At 33.5% G+C, this 25,190-nt stretch overlaps 2 protein-coding genes across 4 annotated transcripts in view; one reads left to right on the top strand and one right to left on the bottom strand.

The window, feature by feature from the left end:
* PWD (chloroplastidic phosphoglucan, water dikinase (ATGWD3)) overlaps positions 1-10,691 on the top strand; it is a 39,217-nt gene extending 28,526 nt beyond the window's left edge. The window contains exons 14-20 of one of the 3 annotated variants that reach the window (XR_002601924.2): positions 1,910-1,996; positions 2,139-2,225; positions 2,306-2,382; positions 2,504-2,666; positions 2,827-2,935; positions 9,199-10,292; positions 10,479-10,691. Coding sequence is in view for 2 of the 3 variants with exons in the window: in XM_022289467.2 (XP_022145159.1) it covers positions 1,910-1,996; positions 2,139-2,225; positions 2,306-2,382; positions 2,504-2,666; positions 2,827-2,935; positions 9,199-10,100 (1,425 nt within the window). In the remaining variant the exon portion in view is untranslated. Of the gene's footprint in view, positions 1-1,909; positions 1,997-2,138; positions 2,226-2,305; positions 2,383-2,503; positions 2,667-2,826; positions 2,936-9,198; positions 10,458-10,478 lie in introns of those variants that run through there. The other 2 variants (XM_022289467.2, XM_088124077.1) reach the window with 2 other exon arrangements.
* A 3,561-nt stretch (positions 10,692-14,252) lies between these two features.
* LOC111014694 (rho GDP-dissociation inhibitor 1) lies at positions 14,253-16,614 on the bottom strand. Its single transcript, XM_022289497.2, has 5 exons — positions 16,366-16,614; positions 16,100-16,166; positions 15,463-15,684; positions 15,258-15,382; positions 14,253-14,516 (listed from the first exon to the last, which is right to left on the bottom strand). Exons 1-5 carry the CDS (start codon positions 16,561-16,563, stop codon positions 14,433-14,435), a joined length of 696 nt encoding a protein of 231 aa, XP_022145189.1. The 5' UTR covers positions 16,564-16,614; the 3' UTR covers positions 14,253-14,432.
* Positions 16,615-25,190: the final 8,576 nt, after the last annotated feature.

Here is a 25,190-nt window from a genome sequence, read left to right as displayed (position 1 = left end):
TTAGAACCTGCCCAATCAGCATCTGAAAAACATTTTATATTAAGATGACTAGCATAGAAAATGTTCCAATGCAGCCCAATGGTCAGTCGTAGGAGAACTCATATACTGACTCATAATACTTACTGGATAAGTTATGTCTGGCCTAGTAACTGTAAGGTAATTCAACTTCCCTACTAACCTCTTATATCTCTCAGAATCTTTCAACAACTCTCCTTCCTTTGTAAGTTATAAATTAGACATCATCGGGGTACTACATGACTTAGCAGCTAACTTTCCTATCTCAGTTAGCAAGTCAAGTACATATTTTCTCTGATAAAAGAATTCTCTTCTTGCTTCTTATTACCTCAATTCTTAAGAAGTATTTCAACATTCTAAAATCTTTAGGGTGGAATTGACTATGAAGAAAAGTCTTGAGTGATACGATATCTGATGTTTCATTACTAGTAATCTCAATATCATCAACATATACAACTTTTAAGATAACACCGGACTCAGATTGTTTATAAAAGATAGAATGATATGACTTACTTTTCTTCATTCCAAAGTCCATGGCAAGAGCAGTAGATGAGACGAATCACAAACCCAAATCCCGACACAACAGCAACAGACGACGACATCAGTAGTCGGCGATAGCAACGGCGGTAGTGGGTGGCGATACTGTAGCGACGATACCGATGAACACTTGCGAAACTTAAAACCCTAATGGGCACAAAACCTAAGATTCAAAAAATTTTAGAGGGAACCTAGAGCTCTGATATCGTGTAAAGACTAGGGTTTGAGATAATCCGATAAAGACTATTTTCATTAATGAAGGATATATAGATAGGGTTGTTCACGAGTTGGGTTGGGTCGGGTTAGGAGGGGTTTTAGGACCAATCCGAATTTTCGAGTTGGCCATATATAGGAACCGTCGGGTTTGAATTGGATGGTCAACCCAACCCAACTCAACCCAATATTTTCGGGTTGGGTTGTCAGATTGTGTTTTTTTTTTTTAATTTTTAATTATCGCGGGGACGGGGAGTTAGGATTAGAACTAAATGGACGGATGAGATTAAGATACCAAATGAAAGAAGATAATATGAATTATGAAAACCTTAAATAAAGGGTTAGGGTATATATATAAAATTAAAAAAAATACATATATATGTATAAATTCAGCTTGGGTTGGGTTGACCTGATTTTTTAAAGGTTGAACCCAAGACCCAACCCAACCCGATCGGGTTGAGAAAATCACAACCCAACCCAACCTACTTCATCTACGGTTTGGGTTGGGTTCGTCGGGTTTTTTGGACAGCCCTATATATAAACAAAGATATAAGGTTGACCTAATAATGTAAAAAGACGGTAAAGGATAAACTAATACAGATTATTACAATATTATAAAATACACTAATTAAAATACTCTAACACTTTCCGATCTATATTAAATAAATAATGTTGCATTACTATTTAGTCCAAACGTTAAAGTCCTATCATAGGGGCTTAAGCAAGGAAACTCAAAATAATCTTATAAAGAAAACATTTGAAATTGATAATGTTCTAATATGAATATTGACTCATGACAATTTTTGATAAATCTGTGTTCTAGGGTTTTTTTTCTTTGAGAAAATATAGAATTTCGTTATAGAAAAATATAACAAATTTCACTGATTTATCCTTTTAGCAATGGGAAAGGAACTTCATCTCCATATGGTAAAGTACCTGAGTATATTATGACTAGAACATTCTTGAAGACATGAATACGAAATGTGTTGATCCTGCATAAGCTAGCCTGCAACTCAAATATATTTTTAATAGGAAACAGAGATATAAATAGAGAAAAACAATTCAAATATCATGTACACTAATCCACATAGCTACTTGTTAGAAATTTATCATTGTGCATCTGTAATTGTGAGTATGCCTTCAGGTTGAGAGGATTGTCCCAGGGTCTCTTCCCACATCCGTAGAAGGACCTGTTGTTCTTATGGTTAACAAAGCTGATGGCGATGAAGAGGTTCGAAGCTAAAATCCCCCTTATCACTCTCTCTATCTATGATGCCTTATTGTTTTTCATCTCTCTCTTATGATGGTAGTATTATAACGAGCGTCCATGAAATAAAATAAAAATAAAATATTGTTAAAGTGATGATTTGCAGATAACAGCTGCTGGGAGTAACATAGCGGGAGTTGTGCTGCTGCAGGAATTACCTCATTTATCTCATCTTGGTGTAAGGGCTCGACAAGTAAGTGCAGTCTCTCAAAAATGATGTATTTTTAAAATGCTTTTGAACAATATTAATGAAATTGCATATGGGCTTTGTAGGAAAAAGTTGTATTTGTGACATGTGAAGATGATGAGAGAATTTATTCTCTGCAGAAACTTCTCGGGAAACATGTGAGGTTGTCCATATGTCTATATTGTTTACTTTTCCTCCCCTACATATGGTTTTTGGTTCAGGTTCTTATTCTTGGTGATTATAGGGTGATGCTTTACCAACTGTTTTTTTGATTGGATGTGTAGGATGGAAGCGTCTGCAACTGCCGTTCAGATATGTCCTCCATCTGATATTAGCACTGATAATTTTCCTGTCAGAACTGATGCAGACGAATATGTGTTTACTTTTGAAAAGTATAGTATTCAAGATCCCCTATTGCCTGCCTCTAGAGCTCCCTTCTCAAAACAGGTTTCATATATTGTAGTTAAACCATTCCTCAATTACATTGCCATATCGGCCTTTGTTCTTTCGTTAAAAGATCTGCAAACTTCCTTTCACTAGACATTTTCTTTCCTCTCTCGTTTGTTGGTTTTTCCCAAAATTAGTGATGGCTGAACTTTTTGTCTAGGGAATTTCTTCTGGAGTGGTACCGCTCGCTGATGCAGATGCTCAAATTGCAGGTGCGAAAGCTGCAGCTTGTGGTCGTTTGGCTTCTTTGGCTGCGATATCTGATAAAGGTACATTCTGGATCTACACTTTTCTCTCAATGAAAATCTATAAGCGATATTTCATGCATCATAAATTCCTTTGAAGAAAACTATGTTTGAGCTGTAATGTTTCTAACCCCAACTGAACCAGTTTAAATTTCTCACATGATGCATAAGGAAAATTTCAGCTAATTATATCCTAAGAGTAATTTAAGGAACTACTAAGGAAAGAGGTTATTTCTTCCTCTCGAGCTAAGCACATTTCCTGTATTACTGTTATATGAAACATTTCAAGTACTCACAGTTACTTTCAGCCACAGAACTTATATAAAATGAAGGGAAATTACAAAGATCACCTGTAAATTAAAAGGGGTTACAATCGTATCCTCAAAAGTTTTAATTTAAGTAATTACCCTCAAACTTATAAGATCGTTTCAATTAAACCCTATTGTTATAATTTCATTACTTGTAGCTTGAAAAAGGAAACCACCATTGAACGAATTCTTAGAATCGGACTTTAAGCTCTAAACCACTTTGAACTATGAGAGTTATTTTAATCATACCCTAAATCTTATGAAGTTGTCTTAGCACCGTTACTCAACTTACCCAACCACTAACGTGGGATTTAATTGCAATGATTTCATAACTTTAAGATGTTAACTTTGGTAAAGTGTCATTGTAGCAAATTTATAGTTTAGGGGAAGTGTTTGTAATTTTCCCTTAGATCAATAATGAAACAAAAATTTAATTCCAAGTGGCATAAACTAGATGGAGTACCAAAATTTCCCCAATTAGAGTGATAGAGAATTACCCTCTGAAGCTTATTTGAATATATTAATCCTTCCAAACTTGTTTCTGATTGGCTAAATCTGAGGTTTGGGTGTGCGGTGTGCCCCTTGTATGAACTCCTAGACTTTGTTAGTAATCAAGGGGTATAAGTTTGTGAAACTTTCTATGACACTTTAGGTGATTGTTTAAACTGTTAGAAGTGATTTTTTTTGTTTTATCCATATCCATTCCAAGGTCAAGTAGGAAGTTCATACATACCTCTTCTTCCAGGTACTGAGAAAAAAACATTATTTATATTTATTGAATGGAGAGGCTACTCAAGATTGGCAGCTAAAGATATTAATATTGTCACTGTTTCATATGTTTTCAAATAATTGGTCCTAGAGGTTTCAAGTGAACTCTTTAGTTACTGTTAATTTGAGAGAGTAAAAAATATACTCCTTAATTCAAACATGTAACTTAGGTCTTTTTATATAGGAGAATGACCTACTACAAACAAGGAAAGTAATAAACACCATAAAGACTGAATATCAACAATAAAGACTAAATATTGACAACTAATATTGACACCTAATATTTACACAAATATTAATAAATCCAACACTCCCCCTCAAGCTGGTTTGAAGATGTCGTCCATAGCCAGCTTGCTGATTAAATTGTCGAATTGTTTCTTTGGAAGTCCCTTGGTTAAAACATCGGCAATTTGCTCTGTTGTCGGAAGATAAGGGATACATATTGTACCTGCATCAATCTTCTCTTTAATAAAATGTTTGTCAACCTCGATATGTTTGGTTCGGTCATGTAGCACTGGGTTATGAGCTATAGATATGCCAGACTTATTGTCACAATAAATTCGTATAGGTGTCGGCTGAGGAATCTTCAATTCTTCAAGTATCCTTTTGATCCATATACCTTCACAAATTCCATGAGCCAATGCTCTAAACTCTGCTTCAGCACTACTCTTGGCCACTACATTTTGTTTTTTGCTCCTCCATGTAACTAGGTTTCCTCCAACAAAGGAACAGTAACCAGAAGTAGACCTTCTGTCGGTAGTACTTCCAGCCCAATCTGCATCAGTATAAACTTCTACTTGGAAGTGGTTATTCTTTTCGAATAAAATACCTTTTCCAGGAGTTCCCTTCAAATATCTCAAGATTCTGTAGACAGCTTCAAAATGAGTTGGTCCAGGTGCATGCATGAATTGACTTACCATACTTACAGCAAGTGCAATATCTGGTCGTGTATGTGACAGATAAATTAATCTTCCCACGAGTCTCTGGTATTGCTCTCTATCCTTTATTTCTTCTGTGTTTGCTGCTTGTAATTTCAAGTTAGGTTCAATAGGAGTTTCTGCGATCCTGCAACCAAGCAATCCTGTTTCTCCAAGTAAGTCAAGAACATATTTTCTTTGATTAACGAATATATCTTTCTTCGATCTTGCGAATTCCATTCCTAGAAAATATTTTAATGTTCCCAAGTCCTTGATTTGAAACTCACTTGTCAGATTTTTCTTGAGACCAGTTAGTCCTGCTTCATCATCACCAGTGAGAATAATGTCATCTACATAGACAATCAGAATTGAGATTTTATTATTCTTAGAGTGTTTATAAAATATAGTATGGTCAGCTTGACTCTGGAGAAATCCATAACTCGATATGACTTTTCCAAATCGTTCGAACCAAGCTCTAGGAGACTGTTTGAGGCCATAGAGAGATTTCTTTAATCTGCAGATTTTATTCCAACCGAGTTCTTTTTCAAAACCTGGTGGCAAATCCATAAAAACTTCTTCCTCAAGGTTGCCATTGAGAAAAACATTTTTCACATCAAGCTGGTGGAGAGGCCAATTTGAATTAACTGCAAGAGACAAAAGAACTCTAATAGAGTTAATTTTTGCAACAGGAGCAAATGTTTCCTGATAGTCTATCCCGTAGGTTTGTGTGAAGCCTTTAGCTACCAGTCTAGCCTTGTATCTCTCGATGCTACCATCTGCATTACATTTTACGGTAAACACCCATTTACATCCCACTGGTTTCTTATCCTTTGGCAATTCTACTATCTCCCAAGTATTGTTTTGCTTTAGAGCATTCATCTCGTCCATGACAGCTAGTTTCCAATTTGGATCTTCTAAAGCTTCATGTATATTCCTTGGAACAAACAAATTAGTTATCCTAGATGTGAAGGCCTTATGACTATTTGATAGTTTTTCATATGAAATGTAGTTCGAAATAGGATATTTGGTACAACTTCGAATGCCTTTTCTAATGGCTATGGGAACATCAAGGTCAGAGACAACAGGTGAATTATTTTGAAAATTTGAAGAAGAGGGATTACCAGACAATGTTGAAGAGAGAGGATTATCAGACAGTTCAGTTTCATTTCTCGGAGTCTCAGATTGGCTTTGTGAAGGAGTAACTATTTGATCTTGGTTCCTCGGATTGAATTTGCTTCTAGTATAAAACTTTAACTCAGAACTAGGATTTGTAAAATCGTTCTGTAGTATTTCTCCCCCTGATTGGACAGTTTCTATGCTTGGCATTGAAGGACTAGTAAAATCCAAATAGGTAGGACTAGGAAGAGGAACAGAAATATCCCAAAAATTATCTTCCAAATTCATTTTCTCCCCCTAAAGAGAATTTTGGGTAAAATATGGTTGATTTTCTAAGAAAGACAAATCTATACTCACAAAAATTTTTTTTGTCTGAGGATCAAAACATTTGTAACCTTTTTGACCTGAAGCATAACCTAAGAAAACACATTTAATAGCGCAAGGGTCAAGTTTCGACCTGAAATGACTAGGTGTGTGAACGTAAGTAGTACAGCAAAAAACTTTGAGAGGTAGATCATAATATATGCGGGATGTTGAAAAAATATTTTTAAATGACTCAATGGGAGTTTTGAAATTTAAAACTTTAGTAGGCATCCTATTTATTAGGTAGGTCGCTGTGAGAATCGCTTCCCCCCATAAATATTTTGGAACATGCATAGAAAACATTATAGCACGTGCTACTTCAAGTAAATGCCTATTTTTTCTTTCAGCAATCCCATTTTGTTGAGGAGTATCCCGACAAGTAGACTGATGAACCATACCTTTTTCTTTTAAAAAATTTCCCAAAAACTTATTAAAATACTCAGTTCCATTATTAGAATGTAAAATACAAATTTTTGTTTGAAATTGAGTTTCAATCATCTCATAAAAGTTTTTGAAAATGTCTTTCACCTCAGATTTTTTTGACATTAAATAAACCCAAGACAGGCGAGTATGATCGTCAATGAAAGTAATAAACCATCTTCTTCCACTATGAGTACTGATTTTAGAAGGACCCCAAACATCACTGTTAATTAAGTAAAATGGTTTGGAAGCTTTATAAGGTTTTGGAAAATATGTGGAGCGATGATTTTTTGCTAAAAAACAACTTTCACAATTAAAAGATGAACAATCAATTCCCTTAAATAACTTTGGAAACAGATATTTTAAATAGAAAAAACTGGGATGTCCTAGTCTACGATGCCAAAGCATAATTTGTTCCCTAACAGGAAGAGAACTAATACTACTAAGACCCTGTTTCATCAAAGTAGTAGAGACCATCAATCATCCTACCGCGGCCAATTATCCTCTCCGAGTTCTGATCCTGAAAAATACAATGGGATTCAAAGAAAATAACACGACAGTTAGAATCTTTAGAAAGGTGGTTGACAGATATAAGATTACATGCTAATTGTGGAACATGAAGGACAGACTGTAACGAAATGGGCTCAGTCAATTTAATGGTTCCTTTGCCTGCAACAGAAGAAAAACTACCATTTGCAATTCTAACTTTTTCATTGGAATATGAAGGAAGGTATGATTCAAAGAGATTAGAAGAACTTGTCATATGATCAGAAGCTCCAGAATCTATAATCCATGGAGATGAGTTATTACACGAGAAAACCTTAGAATAAATACCTGTTTGTGTCAAGGATACACATGAGTTATTAGACGGTAAATTGGAGGATAGCAATTTCAGGATTTGATGAATTTGCTCTATACTTGAGTCACCACGATTATCACCAAACATTTCTCTACCATTATCAGTTGAGATTTGGACCATTTTAAATAAACAACTTGTCCTGAACAACTTTGCCTGAACAAAAACTGACAACAGAATCACACCACCAGATAGTAATTAACCAAATCAAATCAGGCCACAAATTGATATTAGAAATGAGATAACCATAACCAGGAGAGTTGAACCAAGTCAGAATAAGTTACGGCAGATGAACCAACCCAAACCGATTTGAACCAAAGCCCTGAACAATACTTAGAAAATCTCCGACGGACAGGATTGATGGTCATTACAGAGGCGGCGGTGAGATCTGCGAGCAGAAGAGGTCGACTGTGAGCAGAAGATGGTGACCGACAAGAGTGCTGGCGGATCGAAGACGGCGAGGATGTGCGACAGGCAGAGATGGGCGATCACGAATACCAAACGAAGGAACGCGGAGGTCGATTGATGAGGGGTCACGCCGCGGTGGATCTGTGCGGATGACGGAGACCGGCGAACGACAGGTTGCGTCGCGGATGGGAGTAGCGGCGGATCTGTGCGGATGTCACCGGTGCAGATCGACGGTGAGGACGACGGATCGACGGCAACAGCTGCGTTCTCGTGGGCAGTTCGTCGGAGGTAGACTTATCGGAAGGAGGAATGGATGCCGGCTAGGGTTTTGATTGACAGCTAGGGTTTTGATTGACGGCTAGGGTTTTGAAATTAGGGTTTCGTATTTTTGATGATGGCTAGGGTTTTGAGAGTTAGGGTTTACTTCCTGAGCTCTGATATCATGTTAATTTGAGAGAGTAAAAAATATACTCCTTAATTCAAACATGTAACTTAGGTCTTCTTATATAGGAGAATGACCTACTACAAACAAGGAAAGTAATAAACACCATAAAGACTGAATATCAACAATAAAGACTAAATATTGACAACTAATATTGACACCTAATATTTACACAAATATTAATAAATCGAGCAGTTACTAATGTCGCGATGAAACTGCAATGCCCTTGATTCCTCTATTGTTTCCTTTTTCCAATTTATATTATCTATGGTTTCTTGTTCTGTTTAGGAATCGTCGATTCCGAATCGTGATTGAAGATTTTATTATTAGCGAAGGCTCCTCATTTTGCATCAAATGTCTAGCAAGAAAATAATCATGATTTTAATGAACAGGCAACTATTCTATGTAAATTTATGATTTTAGATGAGCAGGGCCAAAATTCATTTCGAACTAAAATATAAAAGAATAGAATGGAGAGAATGGGAAAATGGTTCCAAAATATTTGTATTAAATGTTATTTTTGTCATTCGGTTAGGGACTTGGGAACTGCTTTGTTCTGATGTGATGCATTTAACGAACGCTCATACTCAAATTATGCTCGAACATATTACAATTACCAGTATGCTCCCATTAATGCACATTGTTGTAATACATGCTACCTGAAATTGATGAATATATTTTGTTGCCAGATTTTAGCAATCTACAGATTCCTGCTGCTTTTCGGGTACCTGCAGGTGCAGTGATTCCGTTTGGTTCTATGGAGTCGGCTTTAGCTCAAAGTAATTCCATGGAAACATTCAAATCTATTTTGGAACAAATAGAAACAGCAAAAGTAGGAGTGGAACTGGATGAACTCTGCAATCAACTCCAGGAGTTGGTGTCCTCTCTGCAATTGACACAAGACTTAATTGATGATGTTGGGAGAATATTTCCTGAAGACTCACGTTTAATTGTCCGTTCAAGTGCAAACGTCGAGGATTTGGCTGGCATGTCAGCTGCAGGACTTTACGAGTCAATTCCAAATGTGAGTTTAAAAAATCCAATTGTTTTTGGTGGTGCCATTGGCAAAGTATGGGCGTCATTGTACACTCGAAGAGCAGTTCTCAGCCGACGAGCAGCTGGGGTACCTCAGAAGGATGCTTTAATGGCAGTCCTGGTGCAAGAAATGCTTTCACCCGACTTATCATTTGTCCTACACACGTACAGTCCGACTGATCAAAATGTCAAGTCTGTTGAGGCTGAGATTGCCTGCGGACTAGGTGAAACTCTGGCTTCTGGCACCCGTGGCACACCCTGGCGTCTTTCATCCGGGAAGTTCGATGGTCTAGTTCAAACACTGGCCTTTGCAAACTTCAGTGAAGAACTAAGAGTTCTTGCTGCTGGTCCTGCCGATGGCGAAGTGGCACGTCTGACTGTAGATTACAGCAAAAAATCATTGTCTACCGACCCGAAATTTCGTGAGCAGATTGGTCAACGTCTTTGTGCTGTTGGCTTCTTCTTAGAACGCAAGTTTGGCTGCCCACAGGATGTCGAAGGCTGTGTCATTGGTGACGATATTTATATAGTCCAGACACGCCCGCAACCATTATAGAACCTTCTGTGGTTCTAATGGTCTGCTTGGAGCCAGAGACATGAGATAAATCAGTCTGCTGTTACTATCTCAAGACAGAAATCCGAAAAGAAAATGTCATTCTTTTGAAGTCTGGCTATACTATCTCAAGACAGAACATCCGAAAAGAAAATGTCATTCTTTTGAGGTCTGGCTATAAAGTGGAGGTACCTTGTAAGTTGTAACTAACTACAGTTGCTGCTATATCACAATTTCTTAGTAAAGCCTTAGGGTAATCTTATTGTTTTTCTATTACTTAGTAGCTCTGTAACAAGGTATGTTATTTCAATGAACTATTTTGCCATAATATGAAAATAAATCAATATTAGTTATTTAACACCTATTAAATTTTTTTTATAGGCATGAGATGGATATCTGAACTCTAAATATACTAGTTGAGGCCAAGTAAGCTCTCTTACATATCCAACATCTAATTTGCCATTACTATTTTGGAAATCCTTCACTTGTAAAACCTCCCATTTCTTATGTAAGGGTATTTTGGTTTATCCACTTTCTGTAGTATGTTGTAAATGTTTTAGAAATTTATGAGATATGATCTGCGATCTTTTTATATGGGTCAAACTCATAAGCATAACTAAAATCATCCTCGAACTTAGCCAATGACACTTAGGTTTTTAGTGCAATTGTGCCACTTAGATCAAGGTAAGCATAAGTCCTTGAACCTTCAACATTATGTTTGTCATCCATGCACTTAAGACATTTTGAAATATTATTCATGCTCAAAGAGTTGTGAGGAAGAAGTCGAGGAACCATGTTCAATTACGAAGTATGGATTTCTATCACCGTGCAATGTAAATACGTCCAGGAGATTTCGAGTCCCTTTCTTATGATTAGTAAGAAAGGGTGGGAATTTTTTAGGGACTAGCTTGCTTCCCATTACTCGACAAAGGTTTTCCACTATCTGGTTCTTTCTGGAATGTGGGATCGTGTTAGATCATGTCCGAGCAGCCTACTTCACAACCTTCACCTAGTAGTCAGGCTGCATCTTCTTTCCATTGTTGGGTTCTAATTGTTTTATGATGATCAATTTTAAGATCTCCATTTGCTTCTCTTCTTCCAACATGAGGAATTTATTGGCTTAGTCAAGGGGTTTCTCCATCACCAAAGGTTTGTTTTTGGCAAAGGACCAAAAGGCCACACCAAAAGACCGTTATGGTTACATGGTCGCTACTAATATCACAGACTCAATAGTGATGACCTATATGGTAGCTCATCAAAAGTTGTAGATGGAGTGCTACTCCAATCAATGGAACTCCAAGAGTGTTGATCTTCTAAACTAGGTTCATTGACACAAGTTGGAACATTAATGATTTGTGGGCTATCATTAATGAAACATCTAGAACTAATATATATATATATATAAAAGAAATACTAGTATAAATTCGACGTCTCATGATGTTAAAACTTTTATGGTGTTTTTTACGACGTCACCTATTCCCCATCACGAAAGAATAACGTTGCAAAAAATGCATTTCATGATGGTTAAAAAACGTCACGAAAAAATGAGACTTTCTTGACGGTTATGAAGTGTCACAAAAAAGATTTCGTGACAATTAAAAAACATCAAGAAAAAAAAAATTTATGATGTTTAATAAACATCACAAATAAAGAGAAACTGTAACGGTTTTAGATTTTGTGACGGTTAAAAAAACGTCACGAAATATGACCCACATAACTCATAAGTCCATGTAGCATACCCTGCCTCACATGAAAGGGGGAAATTATATGATTTTGGTGGGACTTTGTTTGATTCACTAAATGATGTTCCCATTTAGTAGACTCGTAAACTTTGATGAAGTTTTGAATTTCCTATCATAGATTGGGGTTTATAAATATTAATCTTTAGTCCTTTTGAATATTTATAGATCATAAAAACATCTAATCTTTCCGTTTTTTTGGAAGAGGAACAAACCAAGCTTAATCCATTAGCTGAATATTATTTTTTAGTAGAAAATTTTCTACCACAAACAAGGGAAAAATGGTCTTTATTAACTACACATAATCTCAAAACTTAGATTGGATAACTCTCACTAATACAATAAATTAATGCAGTGTTGATCCTAAGATTTCTCATCATCGTTGGGTATGATATACTTCTTAATATAAAGTGTGAATGTGCCCCATTAAATTAAATCGTACCCCACGAACAAAAACTAAAATTTGTGTCGGTAGGAAAGATCATATTGCTCTAAATAAATCTCACTTTTAACATCAAAATTTGACCTCTATTAATTCTTTTGATCATTTAAGAGCACTTATATGACATATAACTAATGTGAGGATGATGGACAAACTAGAAATGTTTCCAAACCAAAACCAATTGGGATTAAGAAAAGAAGCACACACCACCAAAGATAATAATGATCAAAACCCACCAAATCAATGGAAAAAAAATGATCATAAGATTTGATTTTGGTTTAGAGTAGGAATTAAGCAAAAACAAGAGAAATCAACACTTGTTGGGAGGGCCTGCCCCATATATCAACCTCTCTTTAATTATTAATCTTTTAACAAACACACAATCATTTAATTCAACAACTAACCAAATGGGAATGCTAAACCTCTTATAACGTCTTCTTAGAGATAATGTTTAACATCAATCTGAGTATAGCTCAACTGGTTAAGACATTTATCTCCGACCAAAAAGTCGTGGGTTCGAATCCACACCTTTACATGTTGTACTCGAACACAAAAAGAATAGAGACCATTTAATGGTTTCAATCTCTACCTTCGTCATAATGTTACGTTTTCTAGTTTGCAAGATTGACATAATAAGAGAATAAACTTAAGAATAACGGTCAACACTCATATTTTACTGGCCACCATTAAATTTTTGATAAATAGGAGGGAGAAATGTAGAAAAAAAAGTTTTTTTTTCCAAAGGTGTCAAACTTTTTAGATGGGTAGACCTTCTAAGTATTCTTCTAAACTTTAAAAAGGAAATATCAAAAAGGAGCTAAAGGAAGGTTGTTTACTTAACCACCAAATGCTTTGAACATTTTATCAAATTTGGTTTTTGAGTTCTCTCTTTTACCAAAGTTTTCAAACATAGTGTTTTGGAAGTAATGTCATTAGGATATAGAATAATAAAATAAGAATTTCAAATGTGATTTGAATTTAAAAACTCACATGGAATCTCATGTGAATCAATAAACACCACTAGAGGAAATTTTTACTAAACGCATAATATAAAAAGAATACGAATTGGGACTTTAAGTTTGTAGAAATGATCAGGCAGTACTCCTGCAGTAAACTAGTTTCAAATTTGGTCCCCAATGATTTTAAAAATTTCAATTCGGTCTTTATAATTTGGGCTTAGTTTCAATTTGGTCATTTAACTCGTCTACATGCTTGGTTTAATTAGCCACTCTCATATATACCTTAACAAATCATTCATATTGTTATTGTATTAAATATGCGACACATTTTTTTATTTATGTGACAATGAGCTAATATTTTCTCATTGTTTGATTGTATTGGCGAGGGTTTAGGGCTAGGTCAAACTGAGTAAGTTTTTTGGTAGGTAAAACATAGTTTAGAAACGATTTGTAAGATTTGACAAAATCATAAGAACTAAGTTAAAACTTCTAAAACTACAAGTAAACTTGTATACTAACGTAATTAATTTTAGTGTTGAATTTTCAATTTTATCCAATTAAACTCTAAAAATGAATATGAGAAATCAATACTCTCAACTATTTTCTCAAAAAAAAAAAAAAAAAAAACTCTCAAATGTTTTTTTCCAACCTAAACCTTGCCCACTAGTTAAAACATAGATTCGAATCCTCACTCCTATGTTTACTAAATAAATTTTCTTTTTCTACAAGGATTTACGAGATTAATTTGGTGGGTATTGATTCGTTTGATCATATTAGATGCGTTTTATATCTAGCTTTATATGTGGAAGTGATAGTAAAATCGGTAGACCAGGTCCATTGGACTTCTTTTTCATTGTTTTAGGTATAGAGTATTTAAAAAAGATAAAGCATGTATATTAATTTACTTAAACAGTTAAAATATTTCTACCTTTTTTAAGGGCTCATTTGATTCAAGGAACATTGATGTAAGGTAATAAACTAGCTAGTTAGATAAAATAAACTCAAAATCGAAAAAAGAAAAAAAAAAAATATATATATATATAGTAACACAAATATATTAGGACAAGAATTGTATATTTTGAATGAAGAACTGATACACAAATCACAATCCCATTTTGAGCAAAAAGTAAGAGAATAATCAGATGAGAAGAGCACTATCAAAACCAACCAATTTGAAGAACACAATAATATAATCTCAAGAGGAGGGTGTTGGCCACTTCTTTTGGATTTCAAAGTGGTAACTCACATCCAAATAGCATTTTCCATCATCATCCACAAACTGCGTAACCAAAAATAAATAAATAAAGATTTTGATTTTAAATTTTCATCAGACATGTCAATATTTTAATTCGCATTTTTACATGTTGATAAGTTTAACATTGACATGAGTGGTGAATCTATATTTCTATAGTATTACAAAAGAAAAATTGACAAATATTTTAAAAGAATCCATAAATTAATATATAGACTTAATATTAATCTTCATAATTATTTTTAACTTAGTTTAAAAAGAATGAAATGTTTATCGATGAATTTTTTATTTTTATCAATATTTTATCTATACTTTTCTTAACATTTTCAAAAAAAATCGAGATTTTGAATTTTCCATCAATATCAATATTTCAAACCTTGACCCTTAATACAACATTTCTTTTTCCATAAACTATTCGCTGAAATAAAAATCGTAGCCCTATTTTCGATAATGGTTTCGTTTTTCATTTTTTATTTTTGGAAATTAATATTATAACATCTGTACTAATGTTTACTTTTTCTTACCCCTGAAAAATGCTTTTTGAAATTTTAATCAGATTCCAAAAGTGATAGGGTTTTGAAAATGAGAAGTTAATTATAAAAATTTCAAAAATATCTTTAACCACTAAAAAATACTAGAATCAACTAATTTAAACATAGTTCAACGGATTAAGATATCTATTTCTAATAAAAAAATCGTGAAACTTTCGAATCTCTATCCTATATGTTATCCTGAAAAAAATACTAGAGTCGAAGTTTAGGTTTTGACCTTTGTTCTGGCGGAGTACGACCCTCTGGCAAGCATGCCAGAGGGCGTAGTTTCTTCCTCCATTTCAATAACATAAGGTTCTTTTTGGGGACTGAAAGTTCCCAGCATTTTCTTGGTATGATCCACTGCCAAATAAAATGATACCCATCAGACAAGAATAAATTCAGATGATGCTGTTAAAAAGCTTTTGAGTTTGAAAACAAACCTCTTACACCGGTCTTCCAGACGGTGTTCGTGTACTTAAGACCCGAAACAATGTTCTCGGTGACGGTGAAACTGAACCGGAGACGGTACCGGGAGCCTTCCTTGAGGGCAAAGAGGCTGCTGCTCTTGGAGGTTTTGGTAAATGGCAATGGCAGCACAAGATCTGGCCGCCCTGCACATTTGATTGTTAGCCTCAGCACCTTCACTTCTGCTTCTTTGCTTTCTGCTTCACCAAACAAATTATTATTAAACGGACTCTTACTGGTCGTTTCGTTACGTTTTCGTTTTTCGTTTCATGTGTTTAGAAAATATATGCAAATGTTGTTTAATAAAGGATTAGAGAGATCACACGTACATTTTATTTTATTTTTTCTAAAAACTAAAAAATTAAAAACGGAAAACAAATCAATGATAACATTGCTTGTATAATATCTATAAAAAGATTAAACTTTTCGTAACTCATTCATCAATTTAAGTTAGGGTTGATTGGTGATTTAATATGGTATCAAAATCTTGATATTATTCTGGCCAGTGTCACTAATTTATAAAAGATTAAATTTATTGTAATCACTTAAAACGAAGGAAACTCAAAAATCCAAAATCAAGATAGAAAAAAAGATAGTTCATATTATTTTAACCTCCAATGGCAGAGAGATCAACACTACCCAACAATTGTTCCTTCCATTTCCTCAAGCTTTCATCATCCTGTGGAAAGAAAATCAAAAGAGTAAATTTGGGATGACTTTTAAAAATAATTCTTTTTTCCCTATTTAAAAAAATATTAAACTTATTTTTATACTATACAATACTATTAAAATTAAAAAGAAAAAAACATTTTTTTTCCAAGGGAGCACCTTTCTATTTTTTCAAAAATTCTCTCAAACTCACTCTCGTGTGAAACTACCTTATCTTTCTCGAGTTGTTCCTTGAGAGAGAATTGAGGACCGAGATCCATTTCTCTCTCTGGCTTAAGTTTGTCATCTTCGTCTTCCTCGACGATCTCTTCTTCTCCTTCTCGTTCGTTCATCGTCCTATCGATCTCTTCATCTCGAGGATTGAACTTAACGTCCTTGGTTGAGAGAGAACCAACCATAGCCGACATAGAAAAAGAAGAAAATAGAGATGCTTTTTGCAGCTAACTTTGCTAAAAATAGATGTTTCCCTCCCTTTTATATATAATAAATGTTGTGGAATGTAAAAGAAGGGGCAAGAGAGAGAAAGTTTAGGGCAGCAATATATAATCATTTTGTTCAAACCATATTACCAGCCAACCCTTTTTTCATACACAATAAAATATATATGAGTTTGTATGGTGCATTATATGTACCAAATCAGAAGGATTTTGTATTAAACAATAAGCTACATTATCAAATGATTATGGACAAAGTTCAATTCTTGTCTTGTAATTCAGTTTGAATCAAATTATTTTGATTTGAAGTTGAGTTAGCATCGTATTTATTTAGTCTCTATAAAATTTAAATAAAAAAAAGGAAAAAAATTGGTTAGGTCTCAAATTTTTTTTAAGTACAACATGTGGGTGGGGGATCGAACTCACAAACCAGATGTATATACCAATTATCCTGAACTAGGCTCGCTTTGACGATTAGGTCTCTAATTTTAATAGAGTCAATCTAACAGCATGTCTCAAATCTAATCTAATTTATTTGGTTGTTAGATTACATCATCTTATCCAAATATTATATATAGAGTGGATTACCATCTCATAGAGTTTGTTAACTAATGATAACAACCATGACTAAATTAGATAGAGTGTAGTTTAAAATCTATGAAGGTATATAAATTTTTTTAAAGTTTAAGGATAGAATAGACATAATGTCCAAATTATAGGGACGAAATTTGTAATTTAACTTAATTTTATATCCATCAGTATCGTTCAAATCCCCATGATGGCCACCTATACCTTAGCAACTAGTAATTCCTATGTGTTTTCCAGCACCGAATGTTGTAGGGTCAGGCGGTTGTCCTGTGACATTCGTCGAAGTGTGCGTCAACTAGCCCGAACAGTCACGGATATCAAAAAGGAAAAAACCAGTATCATTGTTTTTTTGTGGTGTGTCTTGGTATCTTTTAAGGCATTTTTGTGCTTGGTTTTATTTTTCTAGAATATAAATATGCCTTAAACGTTGAGAGTTATTCAAAGTTCGCATTATCAGATTTGAGATTTAAATCCATAGGTGTTGTCTCATTATTCTACTTAAACATTTGACTAATTAAGTTAAATGTTTAAAAAAAAAAAAATTGGTAATGGTACTTTTGTTAAAGTAATGACTTAATCCTTGAACTTTAGTTTGTAACGATTTAGCATGATCTGTATTTTCAAATTGGCAACAATTTAGTATCTAAATTTTAGTATGTAACAATTTAGTCATTGTAGTTTAAAATTTACGACCGTTTTGTAACCTATATATATAAGAAACTTAACGACAACAACAAAAAAATACGATGGGGATTAAATCGTTATAAACTTTAAGCTATAGAGACTAAATTCTTACATACTAAAGTTCTTGGACTAAATAGTTACCAATTTGATAATACATGGACTAAATCGTTATAGGCTAAAGTTTATGGACTAAATTGTTACTTCAATAAAATTACAATGACCAGAAGTGTTTTATTTTTTACAAATTCTAGAGGATATATATCTATAAAAATAAGCAAGTGAATACGTAGAACATAATGCATAAAAAGCTACGAGAAATATAGAGAATTTAGGTATACGACTCAACAGATCAAACCTAGAAATAAGATGGACGAGATGAATTAGATTATTTCAAGTGTATTTCTATGTCTACGTGGATGCTAAATATATTTTATTATGGATAAAAATATTAATCATACATATAAAGTTATTTTTCTGTAAAACGTATTATAAGGCAAAAGATCATGTAAAAAAAAAAACAGAGAGAAATCTTTTTTTTCAATTTTCAGTTGGTTCTTCCAAGGAAAAAGAAAAAAGCCCATAAAACAAGATTGATTATAAATGGGTTAGTTGAGTCACATGGGCCAGACCACCAATGGGCCTATAAAACCATATAAATGGGCTTACCTGAACATTATCATTATAAGGTATGCTTTCTTCTTTTCTTTTCTTTTTTTTTCCTTCTTTTTAGATTTACTAAACCAAATAAATTAAATGGATATTTGTATAGTAAATTTAATTTTAAATGCTATTTTTCAATTGTATGGTTAAAAATTCTGAAAACAACATTTTTTTTTTTACGTTTGTAGTGTTTGTAGATTTTTGAATTTGAAACTTTAAAATGGAGATTATATTAAAAATTATAAAGACTTTGATAAATATACTATCTCATGTTACAAAATTATTTTATTTTATTTATTTATTGTTAAAATTAAAACATATAAAATATAATTTGTAAAATAATAATTCTACAAAATTTATAATGAATAAATTAGTTAATATTGAACTAAATATTTTGTTGGTTACTATGATTCAATTTTAAAATCAGCTATCAAACACATATTAGAAAATACCAAGAATACAACTATCTTTCATCATTTCTTTTCAAATTTCTATTTTCATATCACTAGTCAAATGCACTCTAAAATTGAGTTTTCAATGAGTCAATTTTTCATCAACATTTTCAAATATTAATGGGTATATCAACATGAAGATGAATTGACATTTTCCTAGTAACCACACCGTTAGAAGGCTGCTAATAGAGAATGTTTGTATTTCTTTGGATTGGTAGTAATGGAACAGTTTCATTTCTCCTTTAGAGATTTTTCAAGAATACCAACAAGACCTTCTCTAGGATAAAACAAGCCAAACCTTTGATCGACCTGGAAACATCACAAATTCTAGATGTCGATAGTCTGACGCTTTACTCCTACCCCCACAAAGAACTCCTGAATGAGCGCAGCGCCAAATATGGATATGATACTAATATTCCTAATTTTTAATTTATTTAAAAAGAGTCCAATCTTTATTTATTTCATTTAAATATTTGTTATAAAATTTTTATTTTCATATATATCCATCAACATCGATATTTTCCTCGATATCTTACTAAACATTTGAGCACGTTATGTCACTGTTAATTTTTAGGAGAGAAAATAGAGGGAATGACAAATAGAGTTTAATTGAATTGAATTGCTTGATACAAGCTTAATGACCTATTTATAATAGTATAATGCCTAGTCATAATAGGAATAGGAAATCTAACTCAAATAATATAATTCTAAATTAAATCTAATTCAAATCTAATTATAATTCAAATAATATTATCAATGCCTCCCTCAAATTCACAATACTATACTAAATTGTGAGTTTGCTAAATAAGCCAAAACTAACGCCTCAATCAAAATAGAAAAACAAATCTAATATTAATAACAAAACTAAACTAAACCAAATGAAGGTAAAAAGCTACAATAATGCTGAAGCGGCAGAATGTTGTAGAAACTATAACATGACAACGAACAACCATGCCAACAACCAATGTCAATGATAATGCCAATACCAATGCCAACGCCAATGTCAACCAACAAGTCAATGCTAACCAACAACCAATGCCAATGTCAAGACCAATGCCAACCAATGTCGATGAAACACACGAGTCCACCGTCAAATTAAATCCTCCTTGAATAATACATCAAACATTATTTATCTTCTTCTCCATCTCCCTCCGTATCTTTATCTTCTTCCTCATCCTCTTGCATGTTATCTTCCATATTTGATTACCTCAACTAAAGTGGCTACGATATCATGTTAATTTTGAGGGGAGAAGATCATAATAGGGAGAATAACAAATAGGGTTTAATTGAATTGAATTGATTCAGACAAACCTAATGACCTATTTATAAAACTATAATTCTTAATCATAATATAAATATGAAATCTAATTCAAATAATATAATCCAAACTAAAACTAAATCAAATCTAATTATAATTCAAATAATACCCCTACAAATTACAATTAAAATCCTAAAATTTTAAAATTCAAAATTTTGAAAGTGCCATCTAACACATTTCCATGGTAAAACTACAACAAAAGAAAGTCTATGGTTAATTATTATTATTATTATTTTGTTAATTTTTATTTTATCCCTATGATTTGTGTCTTATTTCAACGATTTATAGGTTGGTAAATTCTCAAAACATTCTTCAATTTACCATTACTGTCAACTTTGAGCAAGACAGATTTTGAAAGACTTAATAGAAGTTTAGCGTATAAATTAAAATGAAATACAATATACAAGGCTAAATTAAAAGGAAAATTGCAGTGGGTAGCAAAAATCTCTTATATATTTTAAAATATATCACATGCATGTTTCTAAAATTTTAAAATATAGCAAGAATTTTCACTTATATTAGTACACTACTAGAATTTTTGGATTTTGTGATGGTACTGAACAGTAAAATACTGTTCACGATTGTCTAAATACGTCACGAAAGGTTAAAACGCATTTTTGGAGGGAAAAAGTGGAGAATTCCGGATTTTTGAATTTTAGTGACGCTTTTTTTCCGTCACGAAAACCTTGAGGCGCATTTTTGGCGGGAAATGACGGAGTGTTCTGGATTGGCGGCTTTTTCATGACGCGTATAAAACGTCACAGAATATTATTTTTTGTGACGTTTTATAATCATCACGATACGATAAGAAGATTCCAGTCTTATTCGTGAAAAGGTATGGCTTTACGTGACGTTGTTTATATGTCACTATAAGTTGGAAAACTGTATTTTAGTGACATCTGATAAAACGTCACTAAAATTGCTTTTCGTGTTAAAGTCAGTTTTCCATGGATTTTTTTCATTAATCCAAAAAGATTTAAATAATGCTTACATTTTCAATACAATGGATTGCAATTTGATATTGCAAATCATAAGAAAAATAAAAATGCAAATTTTTGTTGAAATTTATAAATTACAAAACTGGAGAAAAAAAATAAAGAATTTAACTATTTTAAGCTAATTTGTTGGAATGTAAGTTAAGAAAACATAAAAGTCTACAAGCCTAAAATTTATTCGAAATTTTTCTCTCAAAATATTATTTAAATATTGAGGATCAAATAATTGCGATTTTTCTTTTTTACTTTCTAATTTTACCTATATATTTAATACCCAATATTTTCATATATTTTTTCCTTCATCGAAAAGATTTAATGAATCTTGAGAAAGGAAATCTTGAAAAAAACAAATTTTGTTCTGTAGAATGTAAATTTCAAAACATAGAGAAGAGGAAAAAAAATAAAATTAACTACAAAATCTTTTAAAAATTATTTTGTATTCTCTAAAAGGGTTAAGGTTTCCTAAAAACTTCTCCTTCAACTAAATCCCTAAATCTCCCTTTACCCTTTCAGACGAAATCCCTAATTTCTAAACGACTCCCCATTGTGTCTCTTTGTTCTGCCGCCCTCTCTATTCGACTTCACGTTCTTCATCATCGGCATGAATCTCACCGGCTTTCCCACTCTCACTTACAGAGCTGCCGTCTTCGCCGCCGCCAGCGCCGCGTAGTCCTCTTCGGCCACCGAAGACCCCCAACCTCTGAAGAAAGAAGAAGAACAAGCCAATCCAGTCACTGCCATCGAAACAACTTCCTCTTCTCCTTCTCAGGTACAATTCCAAACTCATTTCTTTCTCTGCCTCTCTGTTGTTGGATTGGGAAGTCAATCCCATAAGAAATATAAATTTGTGTGGGTTTAGGAAGTCAACTGAAGTTATATAGTAGTGTTGGATTGGGAAAGAGAGGGCAGCATAGTATTACTGTAGGAGAGGAGATGGTGAAGGGAATAACTAAGCTGGGAATGGTATGGGTGGTTTTGCACCGTCTGATTGGGTTATGTAATTTAGGGTTGGTGTGTAAAGAACATACATAATTCTGTAATTATGTAATTTGTATTTGAGAATACTAATACATTCTAAATTAATATATTAGCTTCCTTGTTCATGTTTAATATATTTCAACTTTGTTATGGTAAATTAATATATTTGCGTGTTCGAACGACAATTTAACAATGTGATATTTATATTCGACGACATCTACAGTCAAAATTAAATACGTATTCAGTGGCTCTCTTTTTACCGTCACAAAATGAAATCATTAGTGACGTTTTTAAATCGTCACCAAAATATTTTTTAGGACGCTTATCAAACGTCACGAAATTCACTTTTCGTGACGTGAACACCGTCACAAAATACAATTTTCGTGACGTTTAAACACGAAAGGATGTCACGTGACCTCTCCTCCCCTTTTCAAGGTCTTTCCGTGACATTCTTTAATCGTCACGAAATCATTTTTCATGACGGTTTATGAACGTCGTGGAAGTCCATGTCTTTCGTGATGCTAATTAACCGTCACGTGTGCTAATTTTGGTAACGTTTTTTAAACGTCTCGTAAAAACGTCACGAAAGATTTTTATGACTCCAAAAAAACGTCACGGTAGACCGAATTTCTAGCAGTGGTAGTATATCAGATACTCAAATCAGTAGTATATCAACAGTATATTTGACATTCATATCAGTAGTATATTAGATGTATATCACATACATATTGTACAGATACTCATATTAGTAGTATATCAGATGTATATCAGATACATATTGCAAGTATATCAGACACTCATATCAATAGTATATCAGATGTATATCACATGCATATATCAGTAACCACATATATTATAAATATATTACAGATGTATATCATTTGAGTAAATTTGTCATTTTCAAATTGGACCTTCATTTAAAAAAAAAAAGTGCTATATTTGAAAAAATTAAATATGGTTGCTATTTTGCTAATTTTACTAAATTTTTTTTGTACAAACTAAATTAGGTGGTATAATTTTTTATAGGAAAAATTGTAAAAACCACCACTAATTATATGGGTGGTTAATATATCAATTTCACCATTTTTTCTCTTTTTAGTACAACAATGGTGTGGATGGGGATCAAACGTCCGACCTCGAAGTGAAATTTGATCAATTTCACCCTTTAAGCTTAAGGAATGATTGTAATTAATACTTAGATACGAAAACTGCACAACCCACCTTTTATTTAAGTACAACAAATGTGAGAGAGATGATTTAAACCTTCGATCTAAATAAACGAGTAGAGATATTAACAATATTTTTAATTTCAGAGTTTGATTGTAACCATTCTTTAAGTGGTTAGTACATTCTACAAAGGTTCAATTAGCACACATAGTAAGCTTAGGATGATGCTCGATAAAATTGAAAGTTTGAGGGATTCTAACGATCTCTATAATTCATGGTGGTTTTCTTAATATTCTCCATCATATATATCGAATCTAATGTTTTAAATATTGATGTCAATAAAATATCCAGATCTCAAATTAATAGAAGGGTTGAGGGTATCTGCTCGGGATGCCTCGAAAGTTCACACCACATTGTGCAGCCTATACACATCAAGCACGGTCATGTTGGTTGCGCCCTCTCTAAAGAACTACATCCCTTGTACAACTCATACTAAAGCACGACCATGATGACCGCACTCCCATTTGGAGGGTCGCGCCTTTATGCGGCTCACATCACTAACGCATGCGATGCGCTCTATGCACACCCAACGTGGCACACACACTACCATCACGGCCTCACTAGCAGTACGCACGCGTGGAGAGTGCCAACACTCTTGAAATCACTGTGGCCCATCGACCAAACCCTTACGCACCAAGCGTGGCACAGATACGCCACCACCACGGTCCACCGGCCCAAGCCTTACGCACCCAGCGTGGCGTGTGCGAGTGGTGGGCTAACAAGTCGTGGTGATGGCATGTGTGCCACGTTGGGTGTGCAAGTGGTGGGCCGATGGGTCGCGGTGGAGGCATATATGCTCGCTTGGTGCGCAGGGTTAATTACGATTGTAATTTCAGATAGGTTTATATCTCTATTATAATTTCAGATAGTTTTAGTAACAACCTTAAATAATTTATGATTCCGATATTCCTAGTAAATAACATCAATTGAATACTATTCTCATTTCGATTGATTTGATTTCAATTATGGGTAAGTTAACATATAATTAGTTCATTTTAATTTATGTGCTATTAAAATGATCACTTTGGTCCTATACTTTTAAAAAGGGACAATTTTTAATACCTATTTACAAAATTTAACTCATGTATTACACATAACAGAAACTATTTAATATGAAGTTACGATTACATTTTAAGAAATATATTGAGTTCAATGTCGTGTTGAAATTGTAATAGAGAAAATAAGATTAAAAATAAATTTAAGTGACTAAAATGGTCACTTTATAAGATACAAAGATCGAATTGTATGATGACCGTTTACCTTAAGAATTAATTCCTTTGTGTTTCTCGATCATATGATCCAGTAGATGCACCTGAGATTAATCGAGGTGTGTGTAAACTAACTTGCACACATGCATATAAAAAAAATAACTCCAAGATTGAACATTTTGAAAGTATAAATACTAAAATTAACCAAAATTTATGAAAATAATATTAAAATAAAAAAACAGAAAAAAAAAACAAAAAAACAAAAAATCAACGAAACTGTACATGCCAAAACAAACAGGTGGTCCCTCCAAATCCCAAAATTACAAAACACGAGGGGCACAGCGGCAACGCCAAAAACCGACATCTGACTGTCGCGGAGCCATAAAAACCCCGTCAGACCAACCGGCATTTCCCCGTCCCCGGTCATTAATTCTCCCTCCCGTGATCGTACTGAAAAAAAAGTAAAAAAGCGAACCACTATATAAATAAA

The sequence above is a fragment of the Momordica charantia genome, assembly GCF_013281855.1.
Source record: "Momordica charantia cultivar OHB3-1 chromosome 5 unlocalized genomic scaffold, Mcharantia_2.0 BLBB01000005.1, whole genome shotgun sequence".
Lineage (NCBI taxonomy): Eukaryota > Viridiplantae > Streptophyta > Magnoliopsida > Cucurbitales > Cucurbitaceae > Momordica > Momordica charantia.
The sequence above is the reverse complement of the archived record's forward strand: the minus strand, read 5'-3'. Positions and strand labels throughout refer to the sequence as shown.

What these genes read in the sequence shown, in the direction of transcription:
- LOC111014694 (XM_022289497.2), bottom strand. Translation starts at nt 16,563, where the DNA reads ATGTCGGCTATGGTTGGTTCTCTCTCAACCAAGGACGTTAAGTTCAAT. An exon ending in CTGGAAGACCGGTGTAAGAG is followed by an intron (nt 15,383 to 15,462) that starts GTTTGTTTTCAA and finishes TTTATTTGGCAG; the next exon opens with TGGATCATACCAAGAAAATG. An exon ending in CGTACTCCGCCAGAACAAAG is followed by an intron (nt 14,517 to 15,257) that starts GTCAAAACCTAA and finishes TTGGTTACGCAG; the next exon opens with TTTGTGGATGATGATGGAAA.